Source organism: Balaenoptera acutorostrata, chromosome 9, assembly GCF_949987535.1.
Source record: "Balaenoptera acutorostrata chromosome 9, mBalAcu1.1, whole genome shotgun sequence".
Classification (NCBI taxonomy): Eukaryota; Metazoa; Chordata; class Mammalia; order Artiodactyla; family Balaenopteridae; genus Balaenoptera; species Balaenoptera acutorostrata.
This window is the reverse complement of record NC_080072.1, coordinates 68,458,532-68,483,189: the sequence shown is the minus strand read 5'-3', so window position 1 is coordinate 68,483,189 and position 24,658 is coordinate 68,458,532. Positions and strand designations below refer to the sequence as shown.

Below are 24,658 nucleotides of genomic sequence, written 5' to 3'. Positions count from 1 at the left end.
TTGTAGAATTTCCAAAGACTAGACTTTTCTTAGGATATTGTTCGTTAAAGAAGATTAGGTTATCTCAGGTGTAAACACAAGCTCAAATCATTTTGATTGGATTTACACAATGGCCTAATTTATTTTTAAGGAAACATCCACATGTTCCTGCAGTCCTCAATCCAAGGGACAGTGATTGCTCCATATATCTGTAATTCTTATATTCTGTTTTTTTAAAAAATAATTATTTATTTATTTGGCTGTGCCAGGTCTTAGCTGAGGCACACAGAACCTTCCTTGCGACATGCGGGCTCTTAGTTGCAGCACGTGGGATCTAGTTCCCTGACCAGGGGTTGAACCCGGGCCCCCTGCATTGGGAGTGCGGAGTCTTAGCCACTGGACCACCAGGGAAGTCCCTGTAATTCTTATATTCTTTAAACTTCTTTTTACCTTTTACTAGACAATACTTCATTGCTCCAAAGCTATTGTAATTAATCATTCTTTACGTTAACTTTCTCTGTTTATGTTTCTGTGTGGTTTCTCTGTCTTGACTGAATGCTAATGCATAAGTGTTATATCCACGCAAGGGAATGCTCTGTGTCAGTGGAATCTAATGACCTACAGCCACAATAATACATGGATGAAATGTCAAAGGTGAGTGAAAAAATCAAGTCCTAGAAAAATATACATGGTACAATTTTATTTATAAAAATTCTAAAAATACACAACAAATAACAAACTGATGTTTTCTACATGTGCAGTGACAGGAGTAGTTTTGTAAGTGCTGAATTAGACATGATTCTCTGATAATGCCACATAAGTGTATTAAAATTTTACTCTCTCCTTAATTTCAACACTTAGTTCAACTTCAGAATGACTTTCTATAATTACAGAATAAAAATCATCCATCTTTCTTATTCGATCTATATGGAGAAGAAAAAAGAATGCCAAGGTGGATATATGTATCTATCTGTATCTATATATGTATATATATGTACACAACTTTATTTTTCAGTTTATCAGTACATCCAACATGATTCTTTCTGAGTGATACATCATACTAATTCAATGTGTTCCCCAAAGAAACTTCTTAGGCTACTTCTCTCAGAGTCCCTGCTGCAGCCTGCACAGTGAAGGCTGCAATAGAAATGTGTCTCTTCACTTCTTCCCAGGCCTTGGAAGGATCCACCTTGCTTTCAATATCAAACAGAGCATCGAAGATCCCCGGGAATGACTCCCCCATATACTTGTTGTGGCTGCTTGGAGCATAGATGACATGTCTGTTGATAAAAATAGTTTGCTATCAGTTGCTCGAATTATATATACAAGGGAAAAAACAGGGACATTCTACAATTCATCGATTGTAAAATTCTAATTGCCACTTGTCAACTAAATTTACAAGTTCAATCTCCAAAGACTAGTCTATGAAATATGTGGCAATTAATTATATTTTGACTTTAGACGGATGACTTAAAGTGGCTCAGAGCAACAAAAATGATGACAACGATAGTAACAACAGCTTGTCACCTACTATGGATCACGCTTGGCATTAAATTATTTACCTATCATTTTTCTAATCCTTGAAAATAAACTCTACAGAGTTGATATTATAATTTCAAAGAGGAGGAAACTGAGGTCTGGGAGATGAAGTGATCACTCTCAAGGCACACTGCAAGTGATGACTTCAAAATACCACTTTATCCTCTGAAATGTAGCACAAATGTGATTATAGGGTTTCATTTGTGACCAGACAACCTATCATTGTGTTTTTCTCCTATTTAAAAAAGAAGTCATGTTATAATACCTAGCGTCAAGCATGAAGAATCATTAAAAACAGTTTTATAACATTCAACATGAACTAGGAAGAAAGTGATGTTTTACTGAAGGAGCTAAGCCAGTGCATGTAACAGCCCTGGAAGAGAAGGACAAGTTCCACAGTAAAGAGGTAAAGAAGGAAAGGAACATGATTATGCCACTAAGGGGAATCCATTCACCCTGTTTGGATGATGCCCTTACGCCCAATTCCAATTCTTTCATAGATAATCCCTAAACAGAAAGATGAGGTCGTTTCTGGCTGGTCAATGATCTAATTCTTTCTGAATACTTAGTAAGATCAACCTGGGGATAGTTGGTGTTTATCAGAAATAATTATGATTGTCAAAAATTAGAAGAAAACTAAATGTCAACATTAAGAGGTAGAGTAAATAAATATATATTTATTATGCCTTATGTATATGCATAAATACACATATATTCAAAATAAAATGAGAGGGGCTAAAATTATGTATTACCAAAGGACAAACATGATTTTATATCTGACAAGTAGAGTTGGGGAGATTTTTATTTTCTACTTCTGACTTCCTGGGTTTTCTAAATTTCCTGCAATGAACATATACTCTTTTATATACAGAAACAAAAAAGATAATAAAATAAAGATCTGTAGTAATCATATTACATTATATAAATAAGTAATATATTTATCATTTACTACATATATTTTGGAATTTTTTATATGCTTGCAAGAAATCAACTATATTTTTCCCACAGAGCAAAAAATAAGAAAAAAATTATATTAAAATAAAGAGTCATATTTTTATCCTTACCTATAAAAAGGCCTGTCTGGTAATCCTAAAGGATCAATAAATGCTCGTTCCAAAAACATAAGTTGATCATTCATAATTCTTAATAATATTGGGCTAGAAAAGGAAAGGAATACAGTTGTAGCTTCATGAAAATATGTGCACTACCCAGCAAAAAAAATTCAAAACAAAACTAAACACAGCTAATATATTTTAAATTCCTATAACATGCAAATTAAGAACAGTAGCATGCATAGTTACATTTTTTAAAATCCTACAAAATACTACTCTGCTGAGGCTTATAAAAGGACTGAAAAAGTTCAATGTGCCCATGGAAAAAAAATATAGTAATTTTTATTTATATTGAAATAATTAATTGATAAACCTAGGTATTCAAATATAGGCAAGACTTTTTTTCATCTTAAGTCTCATAATAATCTGTTCATAGAAGTCATTTCAATATTGAAATGGAATAGTCTATTAATGTTTAGTAGGGTACCTGGGGAATTATATATATTTACCAAATGACAGCTAATAATATTTTTATTATTATTTTTAAAGATAAACCTATCATGAACAAAAGGGGTGGTACTTATTTCACCCTTTCAACAATATTTGAATGCCTGCTATGTATCAGACACTTTTGGCTTTCACAGAGCTCACATTCCAAAGTGTGTGGGACAGTGTTACTGTAATAAAAATGACTCAATACAACTGAAAATTTACCAGCAAGCCTGGAGTAGGGCAACAACGTTATTAAATTCAACCTATTAAGTCTGTCATAATTTAATTAACTAATGAGAAATAACCATTACCATAAGGAATCATAAATTACTTTATATAAAAATTTAATTATCTTAGTTTTGTTATTTTTTAGATTTAATAATAAAACAATGTGCCCATTACTATTCTGAAAGTTTACAACATTTATTCTTTTTAATCTTCAGAGCAGTCCTCCAAATTATGCAGGATAATAGCCCTGTTCCACAGATGACATACTCAGATTCAGTAGATAAATGACTTGCCCAGGTCCACAACTAGAAAGTTTTAGAGTGAATAGTAGCTCAGTACTATTCCTTCAACTGCACTATGTTGACAACATGAAGACAGACTAATTAAAGGCCCCACAGTTTGGATTTGAGCTATTTTCAACTTTCATTTATTTAGCATCAAGAACTCGGGTTGTACAATAGTATAAAGGTAAACTGGGCATACACTTTACCTGTGAGCAGTTCACATAAACTAACAAAGGCGGCAATTGAATGAACCATAATTTCAATGAGACGTTACAGGTTTCCGAACCAAATTCATAAAGCATTGCTACAAACACAAAAATTCATGTGGTTACGCACACACCCCATTTGGATGTTCCTTGTACAGAGCAGGGTTCAGTCTGAAATATCCCTGGGAGGTAAATGCTCACAGCACCAGACGTACGTAAACAGGATCTATTTCCACCCGAAACAGGCTGGCCTCCCTAGGGCTGGAGGAGGTAGGTCTTGAGGTTGAATACTACGTGAGCATAAAAGTACCAAGGAGTCAACACTGTATCCTTTGATGGGTTAAGGGATTGATTTAAGAAAAGCAGGATTCAAGAAGTGTCTCTTCCTCACATTTCAAAGTTTTGGTTGAGAAACTCAACATCCACTTTAACTTACTTTAGCCAGCATTTACTCATATTATGTACAAAGCACGGCTCCAGGTTTTTCAGGATATGTAAACCATAATATAGAGACACAAACTGTACCTTAACTATCATTTAGAGATGGTAAGACAAATACAGAAATACTCAAGGAAGTGAAAGTTCAGTGTCCTGGATTACCATACCATGCCATCAGCAGTTCTCCACAAGGAAGAAACGTTATTTACTTAATGATAGAAAATCAGCTTAATAGACTATATGGTGTTTGGCATTTCTCTAAAATTTATTTATAATTGTTGATTTTTTTTACTCAGTAAAAAATTTGGAAAGAATTGTAAAGTATAAGAAAAAAAATCTTCATATTCACCCAAGGATAACACGATTATTATACTAATTGGTTTTCTGTAAGATTTTCTCTATATTCAATAAAATATTGTATATGTACAATTTTGTGACCTTTTTGTTTGCTTAACATTCTACTACAAATATCTTATTATACTTCCTTTATAACCATCAGTGTTAATCTTTACAAAATGTTTAAATGGGTGGACATTTGATTGTTTAGTAATTTCTGTCCTCATAGGTATTAAGGCTGTTTTGAATTATCTGGTATTATAATTTATAACTTTCTCTGAGAAGCCATGTTATTCCCTCAAATTTGAGACTCTTTCCTGAAGAAAAAAATTCAAGAAATAGAAATACTATGGCAAAGTGTAAGAACCCTGTCATGGCCCTAGAAACTTTAACAATATGTATTTACGCTTTTTAATAATTTAAAGCAATTCACAATGCTATCAGAAAAACATGAGAGCATCTGCTTCAGTGTACTGCCTGTAGCAATGTGCACAAACAAGTTTTAAATTGCTACTCATTTGGTATGAAAATAGTATGACATGATTTTCATTTGCATTTTTGAATTATTAGTAAATTGAATACTACATGATTTTCATTTGTATTTTTGAATATTAGTAAATTTGAATTTTTTTATCTGTTTCTGCACAGGTGGTATCTTCTTTTTGAATGATTTCTCTTGTCTAGTGCCAGTATTTCCAACTTTGTTCTTTTGATTTTCTTATCAATTTTCAAAAAAAAGTATTTTTATTATATCTATATTACCCCCCGTCCATATTTTCTGGAAAAGAGTTTTTCCAGTCTTTTATCTTTGATTTGGAGTATCAGTTTCCATATTATTAACCATTTTAATATTCTCAAATCTGATTGCATTGTTATTTCTAAACTTGGATCTCACTTCCAAGATATTTCAATTTTTGCTAAAAATTTCTTCTATCCTTGTTGTTTATTTTTGCATAGAATGTGAAGTGAGATTTTGAATTCACTTTTTTATCAATTCCTGAAAGAGCTTATACAATATTATTGTTGAATACCTTTCTTTCTCATTTGACTTTAATGTATCCTTCATTACAAATACATCCTTATATATCACTGGTCTATTTTTTGTTGTCTGCTCTTTGTCTTTCTATGTATTCTTGCATCAGTCTCCAAGGATTTGATATTTGTATCGTCACAATATTTTTAATATAGAGTAGATATTCACTCTCAAAATTCTACCTTTAAAAAAATTGTCCCTAATATTCTCTTTTTCTCCAGTCTTAAAATTTTGTTCATATTATGTTTTACTTTTGTGATTTTACAAGAATTAATCCCAAATGCTTAACATCTGAAAAAAAACTAATGGCTTTACCTTATTTGCTAGTCTGGATATACAGAATTTTTCCAGGTGGAAGTGAAGATTAGGAACTCTTTGTGTGGGTAATGACATTAAGAAAAGGGAGGAAGAAGGTGTGTTTTGGGAATACGAGAGCTTGGTTGAAATATGATTTACAGATGTTGAAAGAACAGGAGATAAAACTGGAAAAAGATGGGGACACACAGTGGAGGACCTTCAATGTTAAGATGGAAATTTTGTAACTACCACTCAGTTGGTAGTAAAAAAGGTACCAGCATTTCTCTACAGCACATATGCCACTCAGAATGTCAAAAATATCTCTTTGAGGGATATGGCAGCCCTGTATAGCCCTGTTAGAATGAAGAGAAAGAAAACAGAAAAAAACTTTCCAAAGATACTTCAACAACAAAGATGTCAGCTAGTATTTCTTTTTCATTATATCTATTACATGCATAACTTATATCTATATATATACAACATACTTGTTTTTGTCCAAGTCTTGGAGTCTCTCACTGAAGTTAGAAGCAATTTCTGTAAAATTCTTCACTGCAGAAAATAGTGATTCTGAAATAGAAATGAGGACCTAATGGCATTGTTCTATAGTTTAAGCAAAGGGAACAATATAGAAGGTTGTTCTCTTTTGTATTTAACAAGGTATTTATATTTTGTATATTGCAAGACAGGCATCAATGAAATGGATGATACATTTATATATATATATAATATTTGATCATACGGCATAGCAATAAATAATAAATGGGCCTAAGGTAGATCATTACATTTTAGAGATTAATAGAAACAAACAGACTGTGAATTTTGAAAAAGGAAGGGTATCATACCAAATGACACACTGTATGTTTTCATTTCTTGTGGATGTTTCATTGAAATATTGTAGATTTTATCAGCATACTTTCTTAAAACGACAGCATAATCTCGACAGTCAAAAGGGAGCACTATGGAATTGGCTAGTTCGAAGACGATTCCTCCTCGAACCTGGGCCACAGCAAGGTGATACTTAAAAGCTGGATCATAAAACTTTTCCACTAATTCATATGTTTCATAGACACTGTGATACAGTGGATAGCTGCTGAATTTGTTTGTTGCCTACAAAAAAACCCAAAAAACAAAATATATCTCTCGTGAGATAACTTATACAAAATGCATAGTACCATAGATACTGTTAATATTAGTAAGACTGTTTCTGTCAGCAATGAATAAAGGAAAGTATTTAAGTATCTCAGTAAGCTACTTACTAAAGGGTTAATATAATATTAAAACCCCAGGTTTTCACCAGTTAAAAAGTATGTGTATATAACATAAACAATACTATGAAAATTACCTTGGATAAAACCTAACATTTTTGCCTTTAAGAAAACAGGAGATGTAACAGAAATGTTTCTGAAGTAAAGACAAGATAATGTTGCATTTGGGTGAAAATAATTTAAGAAGACAGAGAATCATTAGAAGCAAGGAAATAAGCATGATACAATATTATATAGGGCAATGCTGCAAATCGTTTAATGACTGAAATTCCATGAATAACTTTCTGACAAGCAGTGTGCTGACAAGTGAAGAGTGAACAGTGAGGGTATCAGTAATAGATCCAAAATCTCACTAAGTAAAGAAGTAATGCTCAGACGGGTATAGAAAAACAAGAACATACACAAAAGGCAAGAGAGAACAACTTTTCAAATTCCGAGTTGCTGATTTATGCCTTTTGCCCATCGTTTAGATGCTTATCTATTTATTCATTTTTTTTTTTTTTTACTGATATAACAGAACACTTTATATAGTGGTGTGTTGAGAGTGGACTCTGGAATTAGCCTGCCAGAGTTTGAATCCAGGCTTCATGGCTTATTACCAAATAACTCTGGGAGGTTATTAACCCAAAAGTTATTAACCTTTCTTTGCTGTGGTTTTCTCATAAGTAAAATGTAGATAATATTAACATCTACCCTCATCACCAACCCCAATGGTAAGAGATTATAAAGATTTTCTGTCTGGGGAGAATAACTAGCCCAAGACAAAAGACCTATAGATTCTCAGCATTAGTTGGCTCCCAATGAAGCAACAAGAACACACATTCTCAATCCCTCTCTTGTGAAGCTCCCCCTACAACAAGCACCACCCCTGTGTACAGGGCTTCAATCAGCTTTTTATGGTCTCACTCCCAAATAAGATACATTGCCAAAGAGGGCCAGGCATTTGAAGAAAGGCTTTAACTTGAAAGATACAGACTAAAATAAAATCAGCCCACAGTAAGGAGGTACTACGGGGAATGGAGGGAAACAATAAAAAAGAATGAATGAATGGCAGAGTTGAGAAAAATATCCCAGAATGTAGAAAAAGACACAGATAAGAACACAAAAGAACAGATAAAGACATTGGAAAATAATGCTACAGATGTTAAACAAATTAATAATGGTTTGAGAAAGAGGAAAGAGGGAATAATCAAAGAAAAAAACATTTCCTCCAACTACAATACATAGGTTTCCAGAACAAAGAGTCCACTTTGTTCCCAGCTCAGCATATTAAAAATGGCATAATACACATGTACACCAAGGGCAACACAGTCATAAAAAGAAGATACTAAAATCTTCCTTTAAAAAAAACCAGAGGCAGGACTTCCCTGGTGGCGCAGTGGTTAAGAATCTTCCTGCCAATGCAGGGGACACAAGTTTGATCCCTGGTCTTGGAAGATGCCACATGCCACGGAGCAACTAAGTCCGTGTGCCACAACTACTGAGCCTGTGCTCTAGAGCCCCCGAGCCACAACTACTGAAGCCTGCGTGCCTAGAGCCTGTGCTCCGCAACAAGAGAAGCCACGGCAATGAGAAGCTGGTACACCACAACGAAGAGTAGCCCCCGCTCACTGCAACTAGAGAAAGCCCGCGCACAGCAACAAAGACCCGATGCAGCTAAAAATAATAAATAAATAAATAAATAAATTTATTAAAAAAAAAAAACAGAGACAAGAGATCAAGGAACAAGGGACTTCCCTGGTGGCACAGTGTATAAGACTCTGCACTCCCAATGCAGGGGGCCCGGGGTTTGATCCCTGGTCAGGAAACTAGATCCCACATGCATGCTGCAACTAAGACCTGGTACAACCAAATAAATAAATAAATAAATAAAATAGAAAAGAAAGAGATCAAGGAACAAACAACATCTCTCAACAGGCAATGAAGCAATGAGTTCAAAATTCTAAGGGTACAGAATTTTCAAGCAAAATTTTGTGCCCAGTCAAATTATTGAAGAATTTTGTGTAGTATAACAGACAAGCAAGGTGTTTAGCTGTCTTTCACCCTTTTCAAGAAGTGCCTGAAGGATGTGCTCCCAAAAACGTGGAGAGTAAATAAGAAAAAGGAAGAAAAATCTGGGAAACAGAAAATCCAAAATACGAGTGAAATGAAGATACTCTCAGATTTCTTAGTGAAGGAAAATTTCACAGCCAAAAGCTGTGCCACAGGCAGAAGGAATAACCAGAGAACCCAGAGGAGCAGAAGAGCCCCAACGCGGAAAATGGACTCAGCCAGTTCACCTGATGTGTTTGAACATACTAAGAGTTTGAGGTGAGTTAAGTATGGATACACGGAGGAGAAAAATATCTTCTAATCAACAAGGGTAGCACAACTATATATTGAAAAAATGCCATGAGGGAAAGTATTTGGGGGTTAGGAGAAGAAGTGATAGAACTGAATGCCTAGTTTTCCTAGTAAGAAGTAAATGGATAATACCTAAAACTGAAAAAGAAAGAAGTAGCAGTAGAAGCATATTATTTACAAACATGCAGATCGATATCAGAAGAAACCAATTAAAATACTGAAAGAATTTCAATTTGCTGAACAGAATCAGAGATGGAACAAGCACGGTGCTTAAGTCACTTTTTTTGATCCAGAATTATTTGTTTAGCTAAAATATATTCATAACTAACCATGAAGAACTTACTGATAGACTTACCCAATCTTTAGTGTACCGTGCTCTGCCTGAAGCAATTCCAAGTCTTTGGAAGAACACTTCAAAATCATTACCAGATCCTAATTTGCTAATCCTTTTAGGGATTAAAATACAGGATTATTTGAGTAACTTCTTCACTGAGTACAGATCAAAATTAATTAAACGAATCTCCACTCAATACTATAAATATAATTTTTAGATATATTGCCTTGGATATATTTTAGATATAAGCAGCAAAAAAAAAAAGGGGGGGGGAATGCCAATTCTGATCACAAAATATCTACTTCCATAAGACTGTTTTAGGGAGAGGTGACCATTGTTCTTTTGGGTTTCTGGATCCAATTCCAACCTGTTTGTGTGTGTGTTGTCGGGGGGCAGTTCCCCACACCAATAAGTGATTCTCCAGGCCATCAGCTGGGTATTCTACAATTCAACTCAATTCTGACATTGTCCATCCAGAGATAGGGTCAGGTTCCACACATTAAGGGCTCAGTCCCAAGAGACTGTCCCCCCCCCCCACACACAACCACCACCAGTGCTCCTGACCAACTGGATGTAGATGGGAGGTTCCCACGAGCCCCTCCTTGGGTTTGCTAGAGATGCTCATAGAACCCAGAGAAACATTTACTTACTAGATCATCAATTTATTATGAAAGGTTATAACTCAAGAACAGCCAGATGGAAGAGATGCATAGGGTGAGGTATGGGAAAGGGGTCAGAACTTCCACGCCCTGTCCGGGCTCGCTGGATTCTTCTAGTACCTCCATGTGTTCACCAACCAAGAAGCTCCCCAAACCCAACTCTTTTGGGGTTTTATGAAAGCCTCATTCCATAGTCATGATCAATTAAGTCATTGGACACTGGTGACTGAGTCAACCTCCAGGCTCTCTCCCTTCCTGGGAGGTTGAGGGTCAGACTGAAAGTTCCAACCCTCAAATCACTTGGTTGGTTCTCCTGGCAACCATCCCCCACCTTAAGTGGGGTCCGTGTCACCTCATTAACATAACAAAAGACACCTTTGTCCCTCTCATCACTTAGAAAATTCCAGGGGTTTAGGAGCTCTGTAAGAGATTAGGAGGACCAAATATGCACTTCTTATTATGAATCACAATATCACAATTGTATGTTGCTTTTTTAGAAAAAGATTATTGAAGTTGGAAAATATTTTCCTTCACTAACTTTTTTTATTACTTATATTTGTTGTACATGATAAAGTTAAAAGAATCAGAAAATTTTCAGATAACTCAGATTTAATTCCCATCCTTAAAATTTTAAATTATTCATACTGTTATCTTTAATCTCAAACTACTGAGATATTTATTCCTCTTCCCATGCTTGTGAAGACACAACTAAACCTGAAATGATGCCTATATTCTTCTTAGAACATTATGCAGTTAACAAAACACTTGTTAACTGTATAATGTTCAGAAAAAAGAATATTTATACAGTGATGAGAGGACAGACTTAAGTGCCATGTGTATATGTTACCTATTCAAAAGCGAACCATATTTTGATGGCCTACAGATTTAATTTCAAAACACACAGCAATATTTTGTAAGCAGATAGGGTAGGGGGTCCCTGGAGAAAGAGAACTAGGCATGGCTTTCTTGACATAAGACAACTCATTTTTGGCCTAAGCCATTTTGTGGTAAAGGCCTGGCCACAATGCTTATCCTTGAACAGGTCTCAGTAATTAATGATCTTAAGGCAGCAAGAGAATTTAGGAACAAATGACTTATCAGGCAAGAGAAGTAACAATAGCAAAGAAAATAAATCAGCTGTAAAGACTCCCAGTTCTGTTACAATGGTAAAAATTAGCCTGAAGAACATTTTTGAGCTGTTTTGCAGAATTTGGATCCCCTTGAGCACTCAACCCCCAGATCAGCTGAAACCTAAGGAATGATGATGTTGACCCTTTCTGAACTCAATCAACTAAAGCTTGGACTCTGTCAAACTTTGCCCCAATTCTATACTGAATTCTCCTCTGCTCAAACCCCCTCATGAATATGTATGTACCCTTAACTTGAAACTTCCCCCATTTTGCTATCCAGGGAGACACTGCTTTGGAAAAGATCCCCGGTACTCTCCTTACTTGCTGCAAGTAACACATCCTTCCTTCTCCCGCTCTTTGGCTTGGTTGTGCCATTTGGCTGACACCCACCAGGAGGCAAACCCAGTTATTGGGTAACAATTTTATTTGTAAACCTAAGCATCACTTTTTCTTTAACAGATATCAGAGAATTTTAAATTAAATTTTTATTATTTGTTGAAAGAAACTACCCTTTTATTTTCAACACAATTCCACAGTGAATTCAGTAAAGAGTTTTCTTTGTTTACCTGGGCAAGCCACTGAATTCAGGTGAAGGGCTTTTTTCATTCCAGCTCTCAAAAAGGGATTTGCCTTCAAAACCTTCATCAGGACTTTGGAGCTACACAAGTTAAAAGGGGGGGGGGGGGGGGGGAAAGAGAGAGAGAATACTTATAAATCAGATGTTTTAAAACCTAAACATCTATTAACCAGGGAATGAGTAGCCAAATTATATTCAGGAAAATAAGGAATGCAATTCATACATTAGCAGTCATTAAGAATTACAACAGTGAGTTTCTGACAATATGGGAAAATGCTCATGTTATTATATATAATGCACCTATTATAAAAAAAAATACATGGAGTGTATGGAAAAGGAAGCTATACATACCAAATTATTACCAAGCCATTGTATTCAGACGAATGGTCAAACTGTAAGATTTTTTTTTTTTTTGGTCTATTTTTCCAAATTAAGGGAGGCTGCTCTCAAAAACACATTCCTCCTCCACTTATAAAAAAAAAATGAAAAGAAGCAAGCTGGTTAAGGGAAGGTTTGTTTTTTTGTTTTTTTTTAAATATTGCTTTGTGCCAACAATTTTGTCAAATAATACATAACAAGTTTGTCATTAAATAATACATAACAAAACAAATGCACTAATATTTTATTTAATTAGTTGAGTATTTATTGTAATTGTGTTAAACACAGGGCTTTCAATACATTTTCAGATTTTACAGATGAGAATTCTAAGGGAGTACAATATGCCCTACTATTGAATGCTAAACTCAGAGCATTAAATGTTATGCCAAAATGTTTAGCACACTAAACTGTAACTAATACTCACTAAACTGTAACTGAATAATATATGGTATAAAAAGTTTTTATTTTTTATTTAATAAAAGTCCTATGCTCTATTTTTTAACAGGTTCAACTCAAAAAATTTTATAGACTACCTATTCTGTGGAAGACTTTTTGTAGATGTCAGCCATACAAAGTTTAATAATACAAATTACACACCATCTACTAGTGGGAACTATAAATAAAAATGTGGAATTCATGTGCTAGGTGCTATAATAGACGGATGTGCAAAGGTCGATGGGAACACAGATAAATTTATATAAATTTGGGGAGAGAGAAGTTATGTCAGCATCTTAAGTCATCAAATATCAATACATAAAGCAACAAAATAATTTCACTCAAGCTTACAAATTTACACAAAACTTTGATACAAGGGACAGTACCACTCCATTTATTTTAAGTAATATGAATTTGAAATAATGTATTTAGAAATATATTACTAAAGTCACAGTTTATCACTAAAATTTGAAATACCGTGAATCACCTACCCCAAACAAAAACAGAATTTAAAAAATCCAAAACTGTCAAGCATCATATAATTTCAAATTTGACCTAGAAAGTAGTGTTTTTGCATTTGTCACAGGGTGCCACCAAGCCACCTGGTAAACAAATATAACTGCCAAGCTTCCTTAGCATTGACCTCAAATTACATAAATGGTGGGAATTCTCTGAGACACAATGTTTCAGATATTTAATTTTGTATACACTTCATGGGAATTGTAAAACTGCAGGCACCTGACAGAGCTCTTAAGTAACAATATGAATAGATTAGTGCCATATTAAACTTTTCTATTCCTACTGGAGATGTTAATAAATTAAATTCCATGCTTGAGAAACCAAAGCTTAACAATATGTTTAGGATCTATTTAAAATCCCTATCTGAGGGAAATAATTGTCTTTCCTGGTAATTACATTTCAATTGGTAATTCTGTTAAATAAGCAAGTCTTTTTATCCTTTCCAGTTCAAATCAGGTAATCAGCAGTAACAGCAAAAATCTGCCATGCAAAACATTCCTTATGACTAACTTTAGGAATGGTGGCTTTATGGGGCAGGAGAATTAAAATGAAGAGTTGTCTATTGGTCCTATAGAAATTTAGGCACCACCTCTCCGCCAGGTTCAGTATGTTGTGCTGCTGTCAAAATTAAGAAAACTTTAGCTCAGTGGACTGAAGCCCACAGCAGGAAATCAGGAATTGGGTACATGGTCTTACCCAGTCTCTGTCCCAGGAGTCAGCACCTGGTTTTTTACACATTCTCTTTCTCAATTGGTTAGAAATGTCAACCCTTCCAGAGTCCTAAATTAATCGGTATCATTATATTAAAAAGTAAAAACCAGTTTTAAAATTAAGGAGTTAAACCGCAGGACCAAGTCCTGGTTCAGCTACTTGAACAAGTTGTGTGACTCTAGGGGCTAATGCTTTTTGGGCTCAGTCTTCTCGTTTTCAAATGGAGATGGTAGACACAATGCTCTCCATAGACTGCCTCAGATTGGTGTGGGAGAAATGGGCAAAAGTTATAAAACAACACAGATGTTTAACATAATAATGCCACCTCAAGAAAACATCATTTGTAGAACTTAAAATTCCATGTAATTATTTTTACCTCCTTTGTTAGGTTGTATACCAAGCTGTACATAAGTGGGGTACAATCAACTCTCAGAGTGTAGTTTCCTGAAAGACAAGAAGATAGTTTGTTTTCTATTTCATTTCTTTACTTTATTCTTCCATCAAAGACCGTTCCTAACTCCTTAGCCAGAATGATCCCTTTATGACCTAAGTCTGGGGAATTCCCTGGCGATCCAGTGGTTAGGACTCTGTGCTTCCACACAGAGGGAGGGCATGGGTTTGATCCCTGGTCGGGGAACTAAGATCCCGCAAGACACGTGGCCAAAAATAAATAAATAAATAAAACCTAAGTCTGATCAAAACTCTCCAACTCATCACTCAGTAAAATTCATCCTCACCATGAACCTTGGTGCCACACATGAAACAACCTCAGGTCACCTCTCCAAATCTTCACCTCCTACTCCACCCAAGCAAACGTTCTATACAAGAGAGATAATAAAAGTACTTACCTCACAGGAATATTGTGTTAAATAAATGTTTATATTTAAACATTGGTTGGTACTTTGTGTGAGTTAAGTTCTATATACGAATGTCAACATGATGGAAATACCTCAAACTGAGGACAGTAGTTCCTTTGAAGAGACGGTTATTTGAGAATGGTTTCAGTAGATATTGTTTTCTTTGTAAATTTTGCATTTTAACATTAGAAAGCTAATAGATGACTTATTTTATTATTTGAAAAATGAACAGTTAATAAAATTTGAAATATAAAACAAAGTGAGACAAGCTGTGTTCCAATCACAGAGTAATGAGTGTGCTATTTGCTCTTGATCCTGAAAATGCTGGGGAGACAGTGCAGCATTTTAAACCAGGGAATGACATAAACAGCAAAATCAAAGATAAAAAAAATGCATTAAAATCAAGTCTTAAAAAAAAAAAACTAGCAATAGAGAGAACATTATTCTACTTTTGAAGAATATATGTTTGGTATACTTATTCTGTGTGGCAAAGGTGTTTCATCTTCATATGTGTGTTTAAATAAGGATAATAAGGAATTCCCTGGTGGTCCAGTGGTTAGGACTCTGTGTTCTCACTGCCGGGGGCCCGGGGTTCAGTCCCTGGTCAGGGAATTAAGATCCCACAAGCCGTGTGGCACGGCCAGTAAATAAATAAATAAAGATAATAATAATCCAAGCTAACATTTTTGAACATTTACCCTGTGCAAGGCACAAGTCTGGGAGTTTTGCAAATATTAACTTCTTTTGCCCTTACAAGAGCCTTTGAGATATGTGCTCTTCGTAACTCTATTGAGAGGTGAGAAAGTAACAACCTGAGGTCACATAACTATAATAGAAAGTAGCAGTGCCGGGAATAAGGCCAAGCCCTGAGCCACTAACTAAGGAAAGTTAGAGGAAGGAAGAAAAGATAACTGAAATGCATGAACTAACTTAGGGGACAGTGCAGCTCAGATATGTGGACAAAGAAGAAAATGTAAATGCCAATGCGCCTCCATCAATATGCAATGCTTCAACTATTTTTGACAAGGCAGATTTACTAATAAACTAAAGAAAATATTCTATAAGTCCACCCTTCATTCACTTATTCATTCATTTGTTGCACCCATGCAAACACCATTTATTTAATAAGACATTAAGAATCCAGGAATGAAGAAGTATGATCCTGCCTGTTCCTGGCAGAAAAATATAGTCTAGAAAGGGAGAGGGTTTGTAAAACAAATAATTACTTAACAGCAGTGATGAGTGCTACAAAGATGGCTTCCCAGAAAAAAATAACATTCCTGGGGAGATTGTAGAATAAGAATTAAACAGATGGTGTGTCGAACAGCAATCTGAGCACAGAGAACAGCAGTTGCAACGGCTGAGAAGTTGTATGTGGTCAAGGGACAGAAAGATTCGTGCGGGGCTACAGTATAGTGACAACGGACTGTTTCAGTTTCTTGAAAATCGACTTGAGATTGTCCCTTAGTTTGAATCTCTGTTTATCAAAGCAAGTCCATTCTAAAAGGCCTGTCATTTCTCAAGCCTTTCCTGACGTTGCTATCATTCTCTCTTCTGAACTCCAAGATCAGTCTGATAATATCCTTCTGAGAGTACCTGCATATATTAGAATCCTAGACTGATTTATTTTATCATCTATACTGAGTCTTAAACTCTTGAGTACTAAACTATTCTTTACTAATCCCTAATTCCTTTGAAATCCTGGAAAGTACACTGCATAGAGAGGTGCTTAGTAAATATTTGCTGAATTGAAGAAAAAAATATTTAAGAAGAAAAAATTCTTGGTGAAAGATGAAATCTGGGAAATCAGCATTTGTTTTCAAAATTTGTATGCATGATATTATGATGACAGTAGTTAAATCATACCTTTTTGCTACCCCATTCTAAAATCATAGAAATCTTTAGTTCCATAACTGACTTATTCATTTAACAGATATTCACTGAATTCCTACCATAGATAAGGTAATCTGCCAGATGAAACAAACAAATCATAGTGTTGTTTCGAGAGCCCAAATCAGCACCCTAGAGCTCACAGCTGCCATGAGCATGACAAACCAGCAGCAAATTCCCTCACCACCTGTTCATGGATTTGCATTCCTAGTTAGTGCATCATTTACGAACTAAACTGCTGTTACTACCAAGGTCATATAGTTTCCTATGAAACCAATAATATTCACCTTCTATAGAAGAATCAGCATTAATATAGGCCACACCACGCACTTGAAGAAGTCTGGAATTCTCCTATAATATTAAATAAATAAATAAATAAACAAACAAATAGCCATAACCCCTTTCTAAAAAAAATGCACATCTACATTTACTGTGTGGAGGTTTCTGAATTAAGTTGGCCCAAGTTCACCCCAAATTTGACATGTAAGATTTTCAAGCATATGTTTGAAAGAATTTCAATAAAGGTCATTGGTAAGAAATAACAAGCAAAACATTTTTAAGACTAAAATTTGAGATGAGACTATCCACATTCATAATACAGTGAGTGGAAAAGGAGTTGATTTCTTTTTTTTTATTGGGTAGTTGCCGTGTGCGGGCTTTTGTGCGCGGGCTTTCTCTAGTTGCGGCGAGCTGCTCTTCGTTGCGGCGCGCGGGCTCTAGGCGCGCAAGCTTCAGTAATTGTGGCATGTGGGCTTAGTAGTTGTGGTGCATGGGCTTCGTTGTTCCGCGGCATGTGGGATTTTCCTGGACCAGGGATCGAACCCGTGTCCCTTGCATTGGCAGGTGGATTCTTAACCACTGTGCCACCAGGGGAGCCCAGGGGTTGATTTCTTAACCACACTATGGTTTTATCCCTCAAATTAAGTTCTCCTGTGTTATGACACCATCTACTGGTTAAAACTTTAAAACATTTTTCCTCAGCTTTAAAACACTGACAAAGTATAGCAGGATTTTTTTGATATAAGTGGATTATGAATCTCCAAAACGAGCAATTTTCTAAGTGTCCTGACTGTAAGAAATAAAGTGAAAAAACATGCAGCTCTAGGTAATGAAAATAAGATGAAAGAGACAAATCAACCTCAAAATATTTAGGCTCTTCTTGATGCCAGCATAAATCTTTGTCTACAGGAGCACTACTTTTTTTTCTACCCCAGAGAAAATTGAAGTTTACAGGGCTTCTCATAATTCCTAGATAATAGGAGCCAACTAAATATTTATAGCGTGACTAGAAGTTAATGGAATGTTAATTTTGCATATGTTTACAAGTAACACTTCTATTACACAAAGCCAACAATGCGTGCAGGTAAAATTACTTTCCAAGGAGCCTAGTAAATATTCTGTGGTGGGGCATTCCACTTCACTTTTAGCATGATTTAGAGTAGGTCATTACGATATGAGGAAGACAGTACAAGCTCAAGGAGTATTTAAATGTGATTAGCTTTAGGAGTTAATTTGAAAAAATTAAAACATTATATCTTATTATGATGTCCAGTTTCTAGTGAATTTACTTAGCTACTATCACACTCCCAGACAACGAAGATTAAATTATTTCCACAATTGACATTAAGCGGCTTTAAAAGTTCAAACAAAACTTAGTTCTCAAGTGACGAAAAAATTTTTATCACTGATTTTTGAACAAGAATATGTTGCTTCAGACTTTCTGGAAAAAAGTTTGAATATTTTCTGGCTGGATTGACCAGTTATTCTTACATTCTTGTGAATTAAATACTAACTGCTTTATTATTATGAAAATGCATGTTATATCGAATTATCAACTAACCTCTGCCCACTCAGTGGAACCAAGAAGACCAAATTCTTCTGCATCCCAGCTTGCAAACAAAATTGTTCTTCTAGGCCTCCATCCTGAAATACATGTGCATACTTATAAAAGCTGGGAAAATGCAAAACATTGCCAAGACATCACCATCCCCAGCAGAGTAACAACAGCAAAAATTCATTGGTTGTTTAGGAAGGGTGAATTATGGTGACAATCTTTACTTAACTTCCTTTTGAAAGATTTTAAAGCTTATCTGTCAATACAAAAGAGCACATCTGTATTGAAAAAGGGGGAAATGCAGACATGGTAAAAATCCTGTGAGATCATAAAATAGTCTAATAGGTTTATAATGATGGCCTATGCTAGGAAGCCATCTGTGGTCTGCAGCTGCCTAGAGTGAAAGAAGAAAATGCTGGATGTGGTCTGTGCTCTGAGACAATAGAACTGAGAGAAAATCCTTTACAACTCTTCCATGTGGTGTTGGCATCACACAAACAATTGTTCAATGTCAGCTGGTTGTGTGATTTCACTCCATTCTCTGCCAGAATTAGTCAACAGAAGCTCCATTCGCAACACTAGTGTCTGCTGCTGCTGAAAAGGACACCCTTCATTAGGACGGTCATATGGCTTGGAGTTATAAACACTGATCTTGAAGTTAAAGAAAGATCTTATTTCAAGCCCTGGTTCTTTCACTTACTAGCAGTATGACCAAGGGAATGTTACTCAAACTTGTTAGGCCTCTTGTTTCTTCACCTGCATACCAGGAAGAGCAGAGAAAAGATAACACTCCTTGATTGTTAGGAGGATTAAATGGAATAATATTTATAAATATAGCACTGAACAAGTGCTCCAGGCATGTAAGTTGTTATTGTTTGAGTACATATTTCATTTGTGCTTAAGGATATATATCCCTCTAGCTGTTGAGTCCAGAGCTTCATTTTTGTTAAATATATTAATAGCATTATTCAAATCTCCTATTAATTATTATTCCCCATCATTGCAGCCTTTTGGCATACTTTGTAATTGTCATAGTGATGTTTTGTATTTACCACGGGAATCTTCTGGCAAAATCATGAAACTTTTTGTAATACTATTAAACACAACCTGATTCACAAACTATGTAAATTCAGGTCTCCATAGTTCTATTTTCTTAAAAAATAAGATAGCTGTGTGGAAAAAAGAATAGAGCACCTTTACATTTGATTTCAAAGAGTGACATCATTGTTTTGTGGACTGGGAGCCAGAAAATCTGAATTTTAACCCTAGTTCTCTGATTCTGCCACACACCAGCTACAAAACGTTGGGTGAATTACTTGATTCTGGAAACCTCAGTTAACTTATTTGTAAAATGAAGACAGAAATAATTAAACATATCCCTCATCCTATGAGTTCAAAATAGATAACACTGTTTCTCTAAGAAAGTAAGTACCAGGCAAATGTAACATATTTTTACCACATTCATTGTTGCTAAAAAAAATATGTATGCATCACATTTACAGCCCGTAGACACCTAGTTTGCAGGGTCAGTAAACAAAGTAGACCTTCTGTTCTCAGTATGTAATGTTTACTTTAAAAAGTAACCATTTGAACTCAATTTTATTTTGGTTTTCATATGAAGATTCTAAAATGACTGAAGTGACTGTGCTAGTAGTATAATCTTAAATTCTGTGAGAGAAATCAAAGCTGGGGGTGTGAGAGTGCAGATATTAAACTTTTGACAGCATCCTATTAAGCAGGAAGACCAGCATTTTTCTGAATAAGCTTTCATCCCCTCAGTCAGTTGGTGTACTTGACCTGAGGCCTGAGGCTGGAAGATCCCAAGGAACTCCTGCTCACATTTCTCAGACCAGGACGCTTTGGCTTATGACCTAAATCTGGTGTCTACTCTCCAGTAAAGAATCCCATCTCTATCTTCTTTGTTGCCAGAGAAACCACTAATAGTATAATTCCTTTATTTCAGATTATAATTTAATATATAAATATAAATAATATGAACTTTATTATATAAATAAATGAATTATTTAAAATGAATATATAAAAATGAATAAACAATATCATTAACCAACATAAGTAATATAGCTGCTAGTTACTGAAAGCTACGCTCTGCTATTAAGCACTACTAAGCACTCTATGCTACTAAGATGATATAATTTGCATGCAGCCTCTCTGTTGTGTTTCACACAAACCTATGAGGTGGCATTTTTATACTCACTTTACTGAGGGCCAAACTGAGATTCAGAAAACATGGTGTTTTTACTTTTTGTTTACATTACCTTCTTTTTTCAGCTTTCCAAAACTCCTGACAATTTCATGAACAACAGCTGCTCCACTCTGAGGGTCAATGCCACCAAATACCCAAGAGTCACGGTGACCTCCAAGAATGACATATCTGTCTAGAAAGCATCATTGTAAAGTTACTTGCCATTCCAGGTCAAGAATAGAGGAAATTGCAAATGACTCAATAGCATCTAAACACAAAGCACTCAGGACTCAAGTTAAGATAGCAAAGGTTCCTGAAGACTTTTGTAAATATATCACTTTGTTCTGAATTTGATGTATGAAGAAAATATGAATGTGATAAGCAAATGTATACTTCAATTAATTACAGTAATTATAAGTATATAAGTAATGATAAGTGAGTATAAAAGTATCCTTATCACTTCTTTATATAATTCTCTGTTACTCCTCTCTTACCTATTTACACTATGTTTCCAGTATTTTCAAAGTAAGAGAACACAGTGGCCAAATAACGATTTCTCCACTTCCTACTCCTTCTACTTAGTTTTTAAGGTACAGTTGAAAGATTCTACCTTTCTATGATCTGTTCCCATTTTCTACAGGGAGAGGGAATTGCACCCCTATCCAGCTTTCTGGGCAGTCTTTTCATATTGATAAAGCATTTACCATGGGGCTTCCCTGGTGGCGCAGTGGTTAAGAATCTACCTGCCAATGCAGGGGACACGGGTTCAAGCCCTGGTCCGGGAAGACCCCACATGCCACATGGCAACTAAGCCCGTGCGCCACAACTACTGAGCCTGTGCTCTAGAGCCTGTGAGCCACAACTGCTGAGCCCTAGTGCCTAGAGCCTGTGCTCCGCAACAAGAGAAGCCACTGCAATGAGAAGCCCGCACACCACAACAAAGAGTAGCCCCCGCTTGCCTCAACTAGAGAAAAGCCTGCGTGCAAAAAAAAGTAAAAGGATTTTAAAAAAGCATTTACCACACTTAAATGTAGGGGTCTTCTTGTCTCTGGTCTGTGTCTTTTTAAAAAATCCCTCCATCCCCAAAGCCTAGCACAGAGCTGGCACAAAATATGTACTCAGTGAGATTCAATAAATAGCCAGTTGTACATTGTTTAGTGCTCATTGGAAGCACATCAATATTCTTTATCCCTGAAAGAAAGTACTGGCTGCTTGTACAAAAGATATTCAGTTTAATTCTATCTGTTTGGGTAGGAAATATAACCATATAGTTCCTAAGGAATCAAACATAATAAAGTAAGATTATTTTCAAATGTATCATTGAGCAGGTTATCTGAAATCATATGGAAATCACGTGTATATATATTCCACCCATTCCAGTGTAAAAAAAAAACCATGTAAAGGATTCATTAACTTCAGGTTATCTTAATTTTCTAAGAGTGTTACTTATCGTTGTAATGAAGATATTTCTCCAGGCAAAATATGTGGTAAAGAAATCCAGAAAGCTCAGATTAAACACCTGTAAACCATCTCTCCCTGCTCTTCCTCCCTTGGTCCTTTAATTGAAGCATGCATAGTTTATCAACAACCTCAGTCATCTGACCAATCTAGTCCCAAAATTTACTTTCTTCACAACATGCATCACAATGTAAAGTTACCTCCTATTGATCTATTTTGTGTTTATGTGAGTTCCATTAGGACAGAGAGTTGCTTTGCTTTGTTCACCTTACATTCCCAGAGCTCAGAGCAGTACCTGGCACCGAAGAATTGCCCGATCGATATTTGCTGAGCAAATGATCAATTTACCTGGCTCCACTGCCCCTCTGAGAGTTCCAATCACATTGTAAATTCTTTTCACTTTATTGTTGGAATGGATGTGCATCTTGACTTTTCTAATGCAAAAATAAAGGGCACAGGCTAAAAATACTGGTTAACAGCTTGCCACCCACAACTTTTAAATCTGACATTGTTTTGAATGTTTCTAAATGCGCGCAGGCAATAATTACATTGACCAATTGTCCAATTGTGAGGATATATGCGTATTCCCCTTTTCAACCTGTTGTTATGTCTCCTGCTGGTAGTAGATTTTACTTTTCAGTCATCCTCTGTAATTGTTTTTTGAAAAAGGTTTCCTCCCCCTAAAGAGAGTTATAATAAAAATAGTCTCTTAACTGGGTAGAGAAGTTTCCAGTAAATCCAGGTCCCACATTGTAGGGCACTTGGAGACTTCCTTTCCAGCTGTAATCCGGTGGTGCTGATCCACCCATTTTTCTGTTGAACACAAAAAATATTATTAGCTGAAGGAAACCTTTGAAGTTGTAAGTTACAATGTCCTTGAACTTGTTTTCTTGAGTGCCTGCTCATAATAGCTTCTATGAGTCATGGTAGTACAAAGTGCTTTGCATAGGGATATGCCATTTAACTCTTTTTTTTTTTTTTTTTTTAGTAGATTAATCTCGTATTACACTGCCATTTATTTATTTATTTATTTATGGCTGTGTTGGGTCCTCGTTTCTGTACGAGGGCTTTCTCTAGTTGTGGCGAGCGGGGGCCACTCTTCATCGTGGTGCACGGGCCTCTCACTGTCGCGGCCTCTCTTGTTGTGGAGCTCAGGCTCCAGACGCGCAGGCTCAGTAGTTGTGGCTCACGGACCTAGTTGCTCCGCGGCATGTGGGATCCTCCCAGACCAGGGCTCGAACCCGTGTCCCCTGCATTGACAGGCAGATTCCCAACCACTGCGCCACCAGGGAAGCCCTTAACTCTTAATACACTTCTTATGAGGTGGTTCTGCTATTTCTCCCCACTTCAAAGATAAGGAGGGTGAGGCTTAGAGAGATTAGGGAACATGCCCAAAGTCAGGCAGCTGATTAGTGGTACAATCGAGATTCAAACAGTTGGCAAGAATTTGGACTCTGTGTTACCAGTTTCCAACAGTAAACCATGTGAAAAGTGCTCTCAAGAGCATGCTCTGAAGAAACAGCAGGTGTCAGACTCTTCGGAATTTCCCATTATGTTATTTCTCCCACTGATAAATACATTCCCAAACACATGTATGGTCATCCTTTGCAAAGTACTTTTGCACTCATCTATTAGGGAGGGAGGAAGGGCAAAGGAAGGGATGTCACTTCAACCAACAGCCCCTCAAAGCTTTATACACTATTTATTTTTTTAATTCAAAAAGGTGGAAAGATTCAGGTGGACCAGCCCATATATACCACTAGCCCTGGTTATCTCTCAGCAGGTGATTGAGAAAAATAATATGATAGTATCTGTGGAATGCTGAGGTTCTTGCTGTTTCATTTCAGCATATCTTCCTTTACTGTTTAAGAGCACGGATTGACTTATTCTTGATTTGGGCATGGAAACCAAATGTACTTTTGCTACCTAGAAGCAGATAGAAGAAGATGGCTCCAGACAAACTTAAGAGAGTGAAAAACATCAATCTGTCTTTTATGGCTCCATCTCTGGTCCACACACCTGCATGCACCCTATGATTTACAGTGAAACATTTTCTGTAGTTTCCTCCTTTTTTCTGTGCCTGCGCACGGGTACTTATTCCCTGCCTACTCAGTTAAGGTAATGTGAATAGCTCAGCTTGACCTAGAATATATTTTATGTGCAAAACTACATCAATATGAT

The 24,658-nt window shown here is 36.0% G+C and overlaps 1 protein-coding gene across 1 annotated transcript in view; it reads right to left on the bottom strand.

Annotated features, from left to right (window-relative positions):
• Positions 1-676: 676 nt before the first annotated feature.
• The window catches only part of FOLH1 (folate hydrolase 1), a 58,706-nt gene continuing 34,724 nt past the window's right edge, over positions 677-24,658 (bottom strand). The window contains exons 8-19 of the mRNA XM_057553873.1: positions 23,192-23,290; positions 22,826-22,911; positions 21,093-21,212; positions 18,823-18,905; positions 17,270-17,333; positions 14,612-14,679; positions 12,182-12,273; positions 9,848-9,938; positions 6,727-6,991; positions 6,370-6,451; positions 2,583-2,675; positions 677-1,259 (exon numbers count right to left, since the gene is read on the bottom strand). Of these exons, the coding sequence (XP_057409856.1) occupies positions 1,070-1,259; positions 2,583-2,675; positions 6,370-6,451; positions 6,727-6,991; positions 9,848-9,938; positions 12,182-12,273; positions 14,612-14,679; positions 17,270-17,333; positions 18,823-18,905; positions 21,093-21,212; positions 22,826-22,911; positions 23,192-23,290 (1,333 nt within the window). The 3' untranslated portion in view covers positions 677-1,069. The remainder of the gene's footprint in view (positions 1,260-2,582; positions 2,676-6,369; positions 6,452-6,726; positions 6,992-9,847; positions 9,939-12,181; positions 12,274-14,611; positions 14,680-17,269; positions 17,334-18,822; positions 18,906-21,092; positions 21,213-22,825; positions 22,912-23,191; positions 23,291-24,658) is intronic.